The sequence below is a fragment of the Fukomys damarensis genome, unplaced genomic scaffold (genome assembly GCF_012274545.1).
Source record: "Fukomys damarensis isolate Sample0158 unplaced genomic scaffold, DMR_v1.0_HiC HiC_scaffold_21, whole genome shotgun sequence".
Taxonomy (NCBI): domain Eukaryota; kingdom Metazoa; phylum Chordata; class Mammalia; order Rodentia; family Bathyergidae; genus Fukomys; species Fukomys damarensis.
Window position 1 is genome coordinate 6660804 of NW_022900933.1, and position 13355 is coordinate 6674158.

The following is a 13355-nucleotide window of genomic DNA, read 5'->3' on the forward strand; positions in this document are numbered from 1 at the left end:
ACCTAAAAATAGACAGGTCACAGTGTATACCCTGATATTTTTGCAATGTTTCTTAAGCTTGTAAGTGTTTCAAAATCAAGCTACTCAAAATAAGAGGGAGAAAAAAATGCAGACCAAGAAACAAAGGGATAGTCTTTAAAATGTTGCACTTGAGAGGCAGGTGGCAGAACCACTGAGCTAAATCCCAGCCCTTTTCTCTCCTTTTCTTAAAGCATTGTTAAGCAATCTCAATGTTTAAAAAATCCTAATTTTACTTCCTCTTGGCTGAACCATCTTTTCTTAGAGTCCAATAGGAAAAAAAAAAAAAAGGAAAGAAAAGAAAGAAGGTTGTCAGCAAGATGCTCATATAATTTAACTCATTAAGCCAAGGTATGAAAAGTCTCAGAATCCTGAGATTTTTTTGAGGAAAGAGAACAAAAAGCACACATTCAAAGAAATAAAATGTGACAGATATGTGATGAGACTAGTCTAATACCCAGGGCCTCTGTGTTCAGTTTTACTGTCTCATTGGGCAAAAATCAGTTGCCATTTTATTTTAAAATGAAAGGAAAATGCATTTTGTCTGTCTCGCTGAGCAAATGATTCCATTTTAGCAGACACAGCCCAGAAGCTCTATACTCAGTGCTTTCTCCAACCCTCTTTCATGAAAGGAGTTACCAAGGTACAGCCGTAATGAAGAAAAGAGGGCAAAACACATGACGATGAGCCTGCAGCTGGGTGATGCGAGGTGACCGCACTGAATTTCTTGTAATGTATCGAGGTCCGCTTTCCCACCACTCCTCACTGACATGGACTTCAGGGGAGTAAAACACATCCTTTCAAGGCTTGCCTTGTCCTCCTCTTTATGCACACAAGAATGGTTGTAGCACGGGCACGCTTCATTTTACCATCTAGGAGCATTCTAGTGACATAAATTCACTGATGAAGGCTCATCTACATTTTGTTATATTCCAGAAAACAAAGCAGAACAAGTCTTAACTAGCACTAATCATACCCATGGTGCTGATTCTAAAACACTGTTTTCTTTTCTGTTGGTTTGTTTTTATGTTTCAATGATGGATATAGAACCCAGAGCGAGCGCTCTATCATTGAAGTACAGCTCCAGGCCCCTGCCAACATATTTCAAAAAATAATTTCTAGAAGGAATTTAACTGTAACTGTAATATTAGTTAGAAACAGTTAAGGAAAGGTTTACAAACAATGGTGTTCATTCATCTGCAACCCTGAACCATTTCCTATCACTCAATTTTTACAGAAAGTTTTCCTATCAAAGGTCATTTCTTCTCAATTCTGAATTCTGTCCTCTTCAAGTGACTGTGCTTTTTGAAGTCACTTTTTTTAATTTTTTTGTTGGATTTGAAATCAGTTTTGCTTTTGCAGTTTTCTAAACTCCATCAGTCAATCTTTTTTCGTATGAGAATAAGTGGCATTCTAGCTACGGTAAGTTGATCTCAGTAGCTAAGAATCCAATAGTTTAAAGATGAAGCGCATTTTTCACAAGACACAAGCCATGAAAAATGTGATCAAAACAGAGTTGACATCTTGCAATTCTAACTTATTTTACCTGAGGAAAAAGCAAGGAGTGATTCTCCTCTGACCTTGTTATTGCTTCTCTTTATAGCTATGTGTATTTCTTGAACCTGCTGCAGATGTTTGAGCAGAAAGTGATCTAAAAATTCACTCAACAACTCTTTCACCAAGACATGCATCTTACAGTATTCCCAAATATGTAAATTATTAAAATTTGTCACATACTTGCACTGTCACTACCTTTGTGCTACTGTTCTTAAAACAACCATCTACTGAGGCTCTTAGTTTTACAATAAATTTATTATTAGCCAAATAATTTTCCTTATTTATGGAGATGGATGGATAGAACCAACTTTATGAGACTAAATCTAATTTACTTACATTGTACTTACTCCAACATAATAGGTCAGGCCCATTAACCTCTTCAGCACCTTTTCTCTCATTACTTAGGTCCAGTGTAGCAAGGCAACACAGTACCAAGATGATCTGTGCTCTAGCCCTAGGCCACTGACTTATTAGTTGGGCAAGTCACAGAGCTTTTCTGGGCTCTCCTCCAAAGGAAAGGGTTGAACGAGGTGGCCATATAGACTGACTACCTGTTTACTAACCCAACAATCACTGGAAACCCAACTTACAATTAAAAGCACCCTAGACTGTGATCAACTTTAGTTTAAAGGGGCTGTCCTGCTATTGCCCAAGTTTAATCAAACCCTCGCGCAGCCCATTAGGCTGTGACCAATACTAATGTCCCTTGCTGAGCCAGCACTATTGTTTCCATTAAGATTCATCATCTCATTAGTGGCCCAATTTCCACAGTCACCAAACAAAGAAAATTTATGTTTAGAAACCTGAGAAGCAAAATCGCTAAATTTGTTATGCGTTTGTTACTACATTAGAAAAGTTCACAGTACCTAAAATAGCCACCACCTCATCATCCTGGATGACTTCCAAGGATCCCGACACCACAAAGCAGAGGGCATCCACACTTTCTCCAGCATGGTAGATGAGGTCCCCAGGAGCACAGTGAATGGTTTGGAACTCTACTGCCAATGCACGCAGGCACCCATCACTGGCCAGTCGGAAAGCAGGATGTTCATTAAAAACCTTCCGGTTTAGATGAACACAGATATCCGCTCTCATGTCCTTGGGACAGATGGAGAGTACCTAAAGAAAGTGAGAAATGGGTAAGAGATAAGTGAGGGGGAAAAGAATAGGGCCATTTCAGAAAAAGGAAATCCAGTAAACACTGGCTATGAATATTCTTGCTTCCCACTGTACTGGTACCAGAAAGGCAATGTTAACAGGACACAGTTCTGCTATCAAGCAGCTAATAATCTAGTGAGACAGGAACCATTGTTCATAGGAACCATTACGATACAGCATCACGTAGTAAATGCTTTGAGTGGAAAATATATCTCGCCACAGCAATCACAACCTTCAGATAGTGAAGAAGAGTCTCAGAAAGAAAGTTAGTATCATTTCTGGGGTCAACTAACATAGGGCATAAGCATACATTTTTGTTTAACCGATGTTTCAGCATTGTTTCTTAACTAAATCGAAATTTAGGATTATGGACTTCTGTCCACATTGGAGCTACATTCTTATTAACAACTACAGGAAAACAAAATCAACAAAAGCACCCAGGAACTCTACATCATGGATGAAGATTACACTCTTGGTGCATTTTCTTCTGTCTGAAATAGTTTCCTTTTCCAAACAAATTTATGCTGGGAAAAGGAAAACAGTTTTCCCCAGTCCTCTGTAAGGGTTATAGAATAAGTAACTGGAAATGTCAGTGCCATGAGGGTGGACACATCATTTTGCACCAAAGTCCTTGTTCCTTCTAGTCTTTGACCCCCCTCAAGATTGCTGGATGGGAGCAGCAGAATTTAAACTCCAGGTACTCAGGAGAGAACTGAATGGCAGACCCACGCTAGGAAGCAAGGTGCAGAGAGCTTTCGTTAGCTGTAGCTTTCTGACCCGCCATTTAAATACCCACATTAAAATGGACATTGCCATCATTGAACCAGAACGTCTCTGAAGTAATATGATTACAGAACTCAGTGCTACCCACTTTGGAGATACGCTTGCAAATTAATTTAGAATCTTTCTGTTATGCTCTCGATAAACCGTTCTTTATGGTTTGCTTTCCTAGGATTTCAGTCTTTCAAAGTTGAAGATAAGTTAGTTTTGCCCATTACATTATACTTCAACATGCTTTCATATAAAAGAGTTCTCAACCTATGCTAATTTCATCTAATCTTCAAAAAAAAAATACCTAAGTCTTGAAATATCCTCCGATTACTCCTCCTTTTTTGGAGTCTATCAATCAAACACTGGTTGTTTCACTATGCAGATGACACTGTCATAAAGCACAACTGAATTATACTTTCAAAGTCACTTATCTTAACCTTTCCTAATATTGTACATGTTAGTTTATATTACAATGGTCCCTGATTTTTTTTTCAAAACTTAAATTCCTACAGGCAGCAGCAGTCAGCTCACCTAACTTTCTGAAAAATCTCATCTGTTGGGAAAAGAATACTTTACCAGAGCTTTAAAAGCAATTGAAACTTTCTCCCCAGGTCATTTAGTTTTCAAAACAATGTAATGTTTTCTTTAATATATTAACCTTTAGTGAATTCAGAAATATTACTCATCCAATAGGCCCTTACAGGGCTTCTACTATGGGTCTTGCTGTTGTGTTAAATCCCTAGAAGTGGAAAAACAAATAAGGCAATCATCTTTGCCTAGAGGAGCCAACCATGTATGCAGGAATTAGACAAATACTGGGACAATTACAATACAGTGGGAAGGGGGACACTGAAGCCTGTGCTGCCTGTGGTTTCCAATGACTTCTGGCACACGATCATGAGACCAATCTGACAGGAACAAATCTGTGTTTATAGCTATCATTCTGTACTTCTATAGCCTAAGGAATGTTGTTTAATCCCTCATCTGTGAATGAGGATAATAACAGTCCTTCTGTTAGAAGATCACAGACAAAATCAACTGAAAGAGCATGAGTTTAGCCCATTTTAGCTACACATAGCCAAGACTGAAGAAATGCTATATTCTAAATTTGTGAGTTCCTACACTTTATTGCTGCTGTAATTTTCTACGAAAAGCATTTTTGTTCACTTTCCATTCCTTCCTAAAGACTGCATTGGAGCTGTTTGATAAGTTTCTAGATAAAATTTTAAAAATATATTCACATGACTATGAAGATATCCAAGCACTTGTTACTATTTCTCACAAGTTTAAAATGAAATTAGAGCTAGGGAGGAAAAAAATTACAAATACATACATAGATGAACATTACATTAAATGGCTTAATGGGAAAATAGATTGCTCTGATTCTATTTACCATGTAGGACTTTCATCATTGAAAATTCATTACAGCAGTCATTATTTTATGTTCTTCTAATTATTTCTTTCATTATTCAGATTGTACATGAACTGTTCCAATATTTAGAATACTCTATTTAGTGACATATCCTAAGATTTGTATTATATTTCAATACATCTCTTCTCTTTTTTTCACTCCACTGTGACATGGGTTCATTTTTTATTTTGATTGATGGTACAGACGTATATCCAGATTCCACAAAGTGACAAGTTAAAACTAAGTTAAAATAGACCCCCTAGAGTCACACACACACACACACACTGGCAACCTGCTTCTATCCCTAGACAGAACGCGTGTCTGACATGCTGTGCCTGTCATCAGACTACAGGCATATGGTTATTTATCCTGGACATGAAGGCATTAGTAACTTTCTTAGGCAAGGTAAAATTTATATTGAAGTGATAGAGTCAAATTATCACGCACGATAAACCTCACAGCCCATTGGTCCCCATTTCAAAGTACTCTGCCTTGAATGTCATATCCATTCTCTTCCGGCTAGCTCACCTCCCTAAAGGGTCTCTCACAGTTATCAACAAACAGCAGAAGAAAATATTACAGTTAAAGGTGATTTCTGTTTGTCTCCATAGTTTATTATTTCTCCTTTTTTAAACATGAAAATACTACCAAAGTAGAATTTTAATTAAAAACAAGCTGTAAATGTTCCCTTTGAAAGAGTTATGGAACTGTATTAAGGAACTCTAAAAAATGAATGTGATGCTATGAAAATAAAAATATTTTGTTATTTATGATATCCATGAAAATCGAGATCTAGTGGTATCACAGATATCCCTTGGTCTTTGAAAGTCTAATCTCAAGGGTATGGGTAGAAAACACTTAGTAATGTTAAATGCGATCATATTATATTTGCTTTCTCAAAACATCTGATGTCTTGCTTTTCCACCAAGAAAGCCAAAGTTCTCACCAAACACATACGATACTTTTTGATAAGAGGCCCGCCTGAGCCTCACTGCTTTTCCAGGATATCACATTCCAGCCACACACATCTCATCTCTCTGAATTTGCCAAGTTTTCTAGCAACTCCTCACACATAATACCCTCTGACTGCTAGGCCCTGTCATCCTTTTCTCTCCCAGTTATCTCTGATCCACCTGTCAAAGCACAGTCCATCCCTCTTGCTGCAATAAACAGGATTTCCACATAGCTGTATCAGAGACTTTAGTAATGCACAGACCTCAAACAGCATTGTGATTCATTGTTCATACTGCTTTAACATAGACAAAGATAGTAACATAAATGATCACCAGAGATTTCAAGTCTTACTTTCATCTGTAAAATAATTCTTTAATGCTTTAACGAAAACTTCTACTCACTATGGAAAGCAAACACAAGCCTAATCACACTACAAGAAATTCTACTGGGCAGTCCAAGGCCTAGGCCAGGCTCCCCAGGATACCTAGTCATAAATCCAACCAGAGTCACTAGGTACTGTTGGATGACCAGTACTAGGCAGGGCCTCCAGATCCATTATCCAAAACTCTAGTGCCTGCTTCCCCAGAGCTTCTAGTTGGGCACAGATCAAAAAATGACTCACCCGAGCCCAATGCTCCATTTTACAGATAAAGCAAATGTAGCTCATAAAGGCCTCACGATTTGTTGACACCTCAACAAATAACCAGCAAAAACTGTTGAGTTCCAGCTATGAAGCTATACTCCCAAGTGAACATCCATTGGGAATAAAATACATCTGGCACTGTCAGATCTTTTCTGGTTCTTTGTACTGTAAGAATATAAATACTGACTTGTAAAAATCACTTAAATTCTAATTAATCAACTAATGCCCCTCCTCTATCACTGAAGAGTCAAGATTTTATTGGAAATTTGTTGTTGAAATTATACCTCCAACAAATTTATTTCCCCTGGTTGGTGAAGACAAAAGAATTCACTGATAAGTTTTTCATATCTCATTACTGTTTGCTAGGAGAAAGTCATCTTATTTGAAATGCAGGTTGTAGTATATTTATATCTATCTATCTATCTATCTATCTATCTATCTATCTATCTATCTATCTGAAAAGGGCCTGAGCTAGATGCACTGGTCTTTCTATCTTAGGAGCTCTTCTATCATTTTATTCATTATATAGTGCTGCAAAACTTTTATTCGTTAGTAGTACTGCAAAACCTTTGAGAAGAGGGACGTTTAAATATGATAACTATAGGAGAAACTAAGGAGTTAAATCAATATTCTCTAAGAAAATAATTCACTACAAGAAGAAAAAAGGCTTTATCTTCTCCTTTTCATTCTTTGAATATACTTTAAAATAGATTCTAATATTTATTATACAAACAGTGGAAAATCAAAGAACATAAAAGAAAATAAAATTTGTCCATTGTTTATACTTATTTTTTGTATATACTATTTTCATGAAACTAGAATTCTAAAGTTTTACTTCATGCTAGCATTATTGAAAACCATATATATTATGATCAATTTCTATGCCATGAAATACTTATTTTCAAACACAATTTTAATTATATACTACTCCATCATGTAGCTATAAATTAATTTGTTCACTACATTATAATTAAAGACTTCCAGTTTACTCTTTCAGGAAACTAGTTACAAGAAATATCCTACCTGTATCAGATTGTCAAAGCATGACTTTCATAAGTAAAATTAGTGGATAAAATATAAAAATATCTTTAAGACACTTCCCAAATTGCTTTCCAGAAAAGCTGCACCAAATTACTGTAATCAGCTGTGTGCAAGATCACTTTACACAGCCCTAATAATCTCACTCTTAACTCTCCTATATGGATTCGAAAGAAAAACTGAGTTTCAATGTATAATGAACCAGAAGCACTTTGGCCTTAGCGGATTTCCCCTTAGTTCAACAGTCACAGAATAACCACTATTAATCTACCTAATACAACAAACCTCTAAAGTGAAAATGGGGACTATAGGGGAAGGCAGTAAACTCAACAAGGCTTCTTCCTGAGTTTTCTCCCTCTGCTAAGATAATCATTTTATTGATGATCTATAAAATCCTCCAACAGGACTAATACAGTGTCATATATTTTTATTTTTTTGGTACCGGGGATTGAACTCAGGCCCTTGTGCTTGCAAGGCAGGTGGCAGAACCACTGAGCTAAATCCCCAGCCCTATTTTTTATTTTTTAATAATAATTAATAGGTAAGAATGATGCTACTCTTCTTGCTTAGAACAAAAAATAAAATGTGTTAAAGACTTTTTTGTCAGGAAATGAAGCAACCAGTGGAATTCCTGAAATCTCTCCTCTCACACAGTTCATTTATGCACGGCTAAGTGATGGCTCCTTAGGAATCCCACTGCATTAGTGAAATTCAGCAGAAGTCAGGCAAGTGACATTTGCGCATAAAACATTTTACAAATACGTCCAGAATAAGGAACTCTAAGATCACAAAACAATGAAACACATTTCTTTACAGGAATTTCATTCTAATTCATTTTATGGGGGGAAAAGAGCACACTTTTATTTATAGAGAAAAGAAAGAAAACCCCAGGATAACCAGGTCATGCAGAACAAGGGGGATCTTCTGAGTCTGGATGTTAATCTGTCAATCTCTAGGGATATCAAACCGAAGAGGAATTAAACTAGGAATGAGGTATGTAATGAAATAAAACGAAAGCAAATTAACTTCCATTGTTTAAAATTACAAGGTCATACTTAGTACCGGAAGACTGTTATAGGCAGTGAAAAATTACAGGCTAAAATTCACTGGTTTCACTTTAGAGAATAATTCTTGGGAATCAGATTTATGGAATAAAATAGGGACTAAGATTTTGTTTTAAAAATATAGAAAATATAATTCATCAGGTTTTGGAAGATCTTCATTTTTCAGTAAAATAAGTAGTAAAAAGAAACAGCAATTGTTATCCTAACTTGTTAAATTATTTAACTTGTTAAATCTGCAAGTGTTTCGGGCCATTCCATTAACTTTACAAAATTAGGCCTTTAATGAAATTTAAACTCTTAGTTGTTCTGTGCTCTTAATGTCACATCTGTAATTTTTAAATATATGGCTAAGTAAGAGTACTTTTCCACACATTTTGAAAATATTTTCTAGGGCTGGGGATTTAGTTCAGTGGTTCCGGCAGATGCCTTGCAAGCGCAAGGTCCCAAGTTTGATCCCTGGTACAAAAAAAACAAAAACAAAAATAAAAAAAATTTCTAAAATTAGAAAAGTAACTAAGACCAAACAATTCCACTTCTAGGGATATGTGCAACAGAAGCATCTGTATATATGTGACAAACCACGTGGACTAGTGTAGCAACACAGTTCATAGTAGCCTCCAATTAAATATTATTAGAAGTTCTATAAACATTTTAATAGATAAATGCATTGAGCATGTTCACACACAGACTGCTGTTCAATAACACAATGAAAGAAGTAACAACTAATGTTATGATTTAGATCTAAAATGATCCACCAAGTTCTCACGTGTGTGTAAGGTGATTGCACCATGACCACACTGTATCCCTCAGTGGATGGATCCATTGAAGAGGTCATAGCTGAGTGTGCTGTCAGGAGCTAGAACCTGTTTGGAGATACCGTCACTGAGGAGTCACCTGAAAGGGTGTGTTCTGGTCTCCAGCTCCTTCTTTTTTCTCTCTGCTTCTGGCTACCATGCTCTTGAGCCATCCTGTTTTTGCATTGGAGTCAGCTGACCACAGACTGAAACTGTGAGCCAAAATAAACTTCTCCTCCTTTAAGTCGTGGGTGTTGGGTATTTTGTACCAGTGATGCAAAATGACCAAGAAAAGTACACATAATATAAATATATAGAACTCAGTAACACAAAGTCGACTGAAAAAAGTATGTGGCACAGAAAAGCATCTCTACATAATTTCACTTATATAAAATTCGAAAACTGGCAAAGCCAATTTATGCTCCTGAAAGTCAAGACACAAGTTACTCTTGAGAGGCTGATTGGTTAATGTCTGAAGAGCACATGGGAGAAAGATTTCTGGGGTTCTACCAGTGAGGTTATGGAGTGCTTGCTACAAATGAATCTTCACTGTGTGAAAAGTTCCCAAGCTGTTCATTTATAGTATTTGTTGTATTTTCAATATTATATAATATTTCGATCTTAAAGTTTAAAATTGTTAATTATTCTCACCACAGCAAAAGTAACTATGTGAGATGGCAGAAATGTCAATCAGTTTGATTGTAGAAGCCCTTTGGCAATGTGCATTATGTCAAAGATCACACTGTACATTTACGTACATACCACCTTTATTTGTCAACTATACCTCAATAAAGGTGAAAACATTTACTATAAAACCTAGTTATCTCTTAAACAAATAGGTATTATGTATAGAAACATAATGTGCAACAAATTACTGTTGCTAAATCAAGGGCAATTACTTCTAGAATGATTGTGGCTATGAAAATTTACACATAAACTTCTTCCAATAGAGAAAACAAACAAATTCATAAAGATGTATGTCAGCTGTCTTTCTGAATTATTTCTATAATTTAGTACACACACACACACATACACACACACACACACACACATACCCCAAATGTAAAGGAAGTAAAAAAAAAAGCTCACAGAATAGTAAATGGAACAGAGAATATGAGGATAGAATATATTTTTATTACATCTAATTCCTCCCCTAAAATTTGAGGTCTCATATATAAACATATAAGTACATTCTTATAGGCATATGTGTGTAGACAAATTTAAAAATCAAGTATATATAAGATAAAAGCTAAAAAGCTGTCTTTTAAAAAATGGGAAATTTTTAAGTGGAAGAAAAACTCAGTGAGATAAAATACCAAATGTGCGCAACTGAAATCACACTGAAACATTTTTTCACAAATCTTAACAGTCACACAGACTACAGATAGGGCATAGGTATGTGTGTATACAGGTATATATAAAATCAGTATATAACAGTAAAATCAAAAGCTTTCAAAGTGCATGAACTCTTCCCCTCTCCCCACAAATATGCTGACATTTACCAACAAAGACCTTGATCAATATGTTTGTACTGAGTAAAGGCTGTTGTGTTATTACTTATAGTGGAAATATGATAGAAGTATTTGACTGAGCTTTCTTAAACTTTTCTCACTTAGTAGTTTCTTGCAAGAATTTAGCTGCCTGGGACCAGTAGAAAAGGCAAAAACAGCATGGTTATTTGAGTTCCTATGGGTACATATATGCTTCCTAGAATTTTCCACGATAGTACTTCAATCATAAATTAAAATGGAAGAAGCAACATATAGACTATAACCATTTTAATAAACATATAATATGTATAGCAAATATAATTTGAAAAACTAATAAAATGAAAAAGGTTAACCTCAGATTTAAAGAAGATACTTGCAATACATATATCAAGGGACTCATATCAAAATGTACAAAAAAATCTTAAAAATCTATAACAGGTCAATACCATATTTTTTTCTAAAGGTATCCAACTTGAATAGTTCAGAGAAGAGATTACCTAAACGGTCAGTGATATTTGAAAAGACATGGGAAAGGACTTCCTTCACTTGTGAAGAGCAGCTTTTTGGGGCTAAATATGCTTGGTCATTTTTTCTGTCTGCACTTCAAAAAGACCTTCCCACTGTCTCCTACACTGCAAAATTTCTGCCAAGAATCCTTAGCTTCACAAGAGTTGCCTCTTGCATAATAAAAAAAATCACTTTTCCTCTTGCTGCATCCCATATTCTTTTGTCTTTTTTCATTGTGTATATTTAGGTGTATAACGTGGTATTTTCACATGCATATACCTATGAAATGGCGACTCTAATTCAGTAAATTAGCATATTCATCATCTCACACGGTTACCCTTTTACATGTACATCTGTGTCAGGAGGTCTAAAATCAATCTGCCCTTTTGTCACAAATCCTGAACACGACATGCTTTGAACTCTAGTCCTCGTGTATATTCACTAGGTCCCAAGCCTCATGCAGCCTCCATGTCTGCTGCTTTGCATCCTTTGATCTTACTAAGGACTGAACTCAGGATGGCGGTGGCACCACTGACCTAAATGCTTGACCATCTACCAATTTACTTTTTATCTTTGTAGAGTGGTATATTTTTTAGATTTCACATATAGGTGAGGTCACAGAGTACTTTTCTTTCTGTGTCTAGCTTATTTCAATGAGCATAATATCCTCTTTCATTTTGCAGTTTGATGCTAAGGTGTCTTGATGAGATCTTCTTTGGGTTGAATCCGACTGGACATCTTTGAGCTTAATGTATATTCATTCATGTCCATACATCTCCCAAAATTGGGGAATTTTTAGACATTGCTTCTTTTCTTTTTTTAACATTTATTTGTTTGTTTGTTTATTTATTTTTTGGTTTTTTGAGGCAGGGTCTCACTATGTAGTTGAGACTGACCTAGAACTCACTATATAGCCCAGACTGGGCTCAAACTCAGAGATCCTCCTGCCTCAGCCTCCTGAGTGCTGGGATTACAGGCGTGCACCACCATGCCTGGCATAGATATTGCTTCTTTTCAAAAGCTTTCTCCCTTTTCTCTTCTTGAAACCCTCATAATTTGTATGACAGTTCATTCAATGCTATCTCATTAATTCTATACATTTTCTTTACTCTTGTGCGTTCTTTTTTTTTTTTCTCACCTGACCACATATTTTCAAACAAGCTGACTTTGAATTCACAGCTTTCCTCCTGATCAAGTCAGGTATTAACGTTCTCTATTGTATTTTTCATCTCATTCCTTGCATTCTCCTAATCAAGAATTTGGTTGTTTTGAAAACTATTTATACTTTACTGAGCTTATTTTACCCATGTATTATTCTTCTGACTTCACGGAGACACACATGCCACTCACACAAGTTGTACAATATCATTCAGCCTTTTTAAAAGGCAGGACGTTCTGCCTCTGTGACAACTTGGGATAAGACCAGAGGACACTGTGTCAAGGGAAATCAATTAAACAAAGAAAGACAAATGCTTCATGATCTCATTTATATTTGAAATGTCAAGGAGCTCAAATTCATACAAACAGAGGGCAGGAGAGTGACAGCCAGGCACTTTGGGGCACAAAAATGGGAAGATGTTGCTCAAAAGGTACAAGCTATCAGTTGTATGATGAATAAGTTCTGCAAACTTAATGCACAATTTGGTACTGTACTTAAACATTGTCAAGAGAGTAATCTTTTTTCTTAATGCAAAAATTTTTTATTGTTATCTTGTATTAAAAAATACATTTATAGCATTTTTACCTCATAATGCCACAGTACATTGATAAACCACACTGATTCCATATCATGAAGGTCTGTTCAAAAATTTATAAAGCACTGGTAGAACAGATATCCAAGATGTGCCTGTACTGTCACTGAGACTTTGGCTTTAAGAAAATATGTCTTATACAATACTGTATCTGTAAATTGGTTCCTTTTAGGGCATATTTGTTACACAGAAGAGTAAT

At 35.9% G+C, this 13355-nt stretch overlaps 1 protein-coding gene across 1 annotated transcript in view; it reads right to left on the reverse strand.

Moving 5' to 3' along the window:
• Positions 1 to 13355, reverse strand: part of Kcnh5 (potassium voltage-gated channel subfamily H member 5) — a 332835-nt gene that overhangs the window by 76625 nt on the left and 242855 nt on the right. Inside the window, exon 9 of the mRNA XM_010638760.1 lies at positions 2442 to 2694. Coding sequence (XP_010637062.1) covers positions 2442 to 2694 — 253 coding nt within the window. The remainder of the gene's footprint in view (positions 1 to 2441; positions 2695 to 13355) is intronic.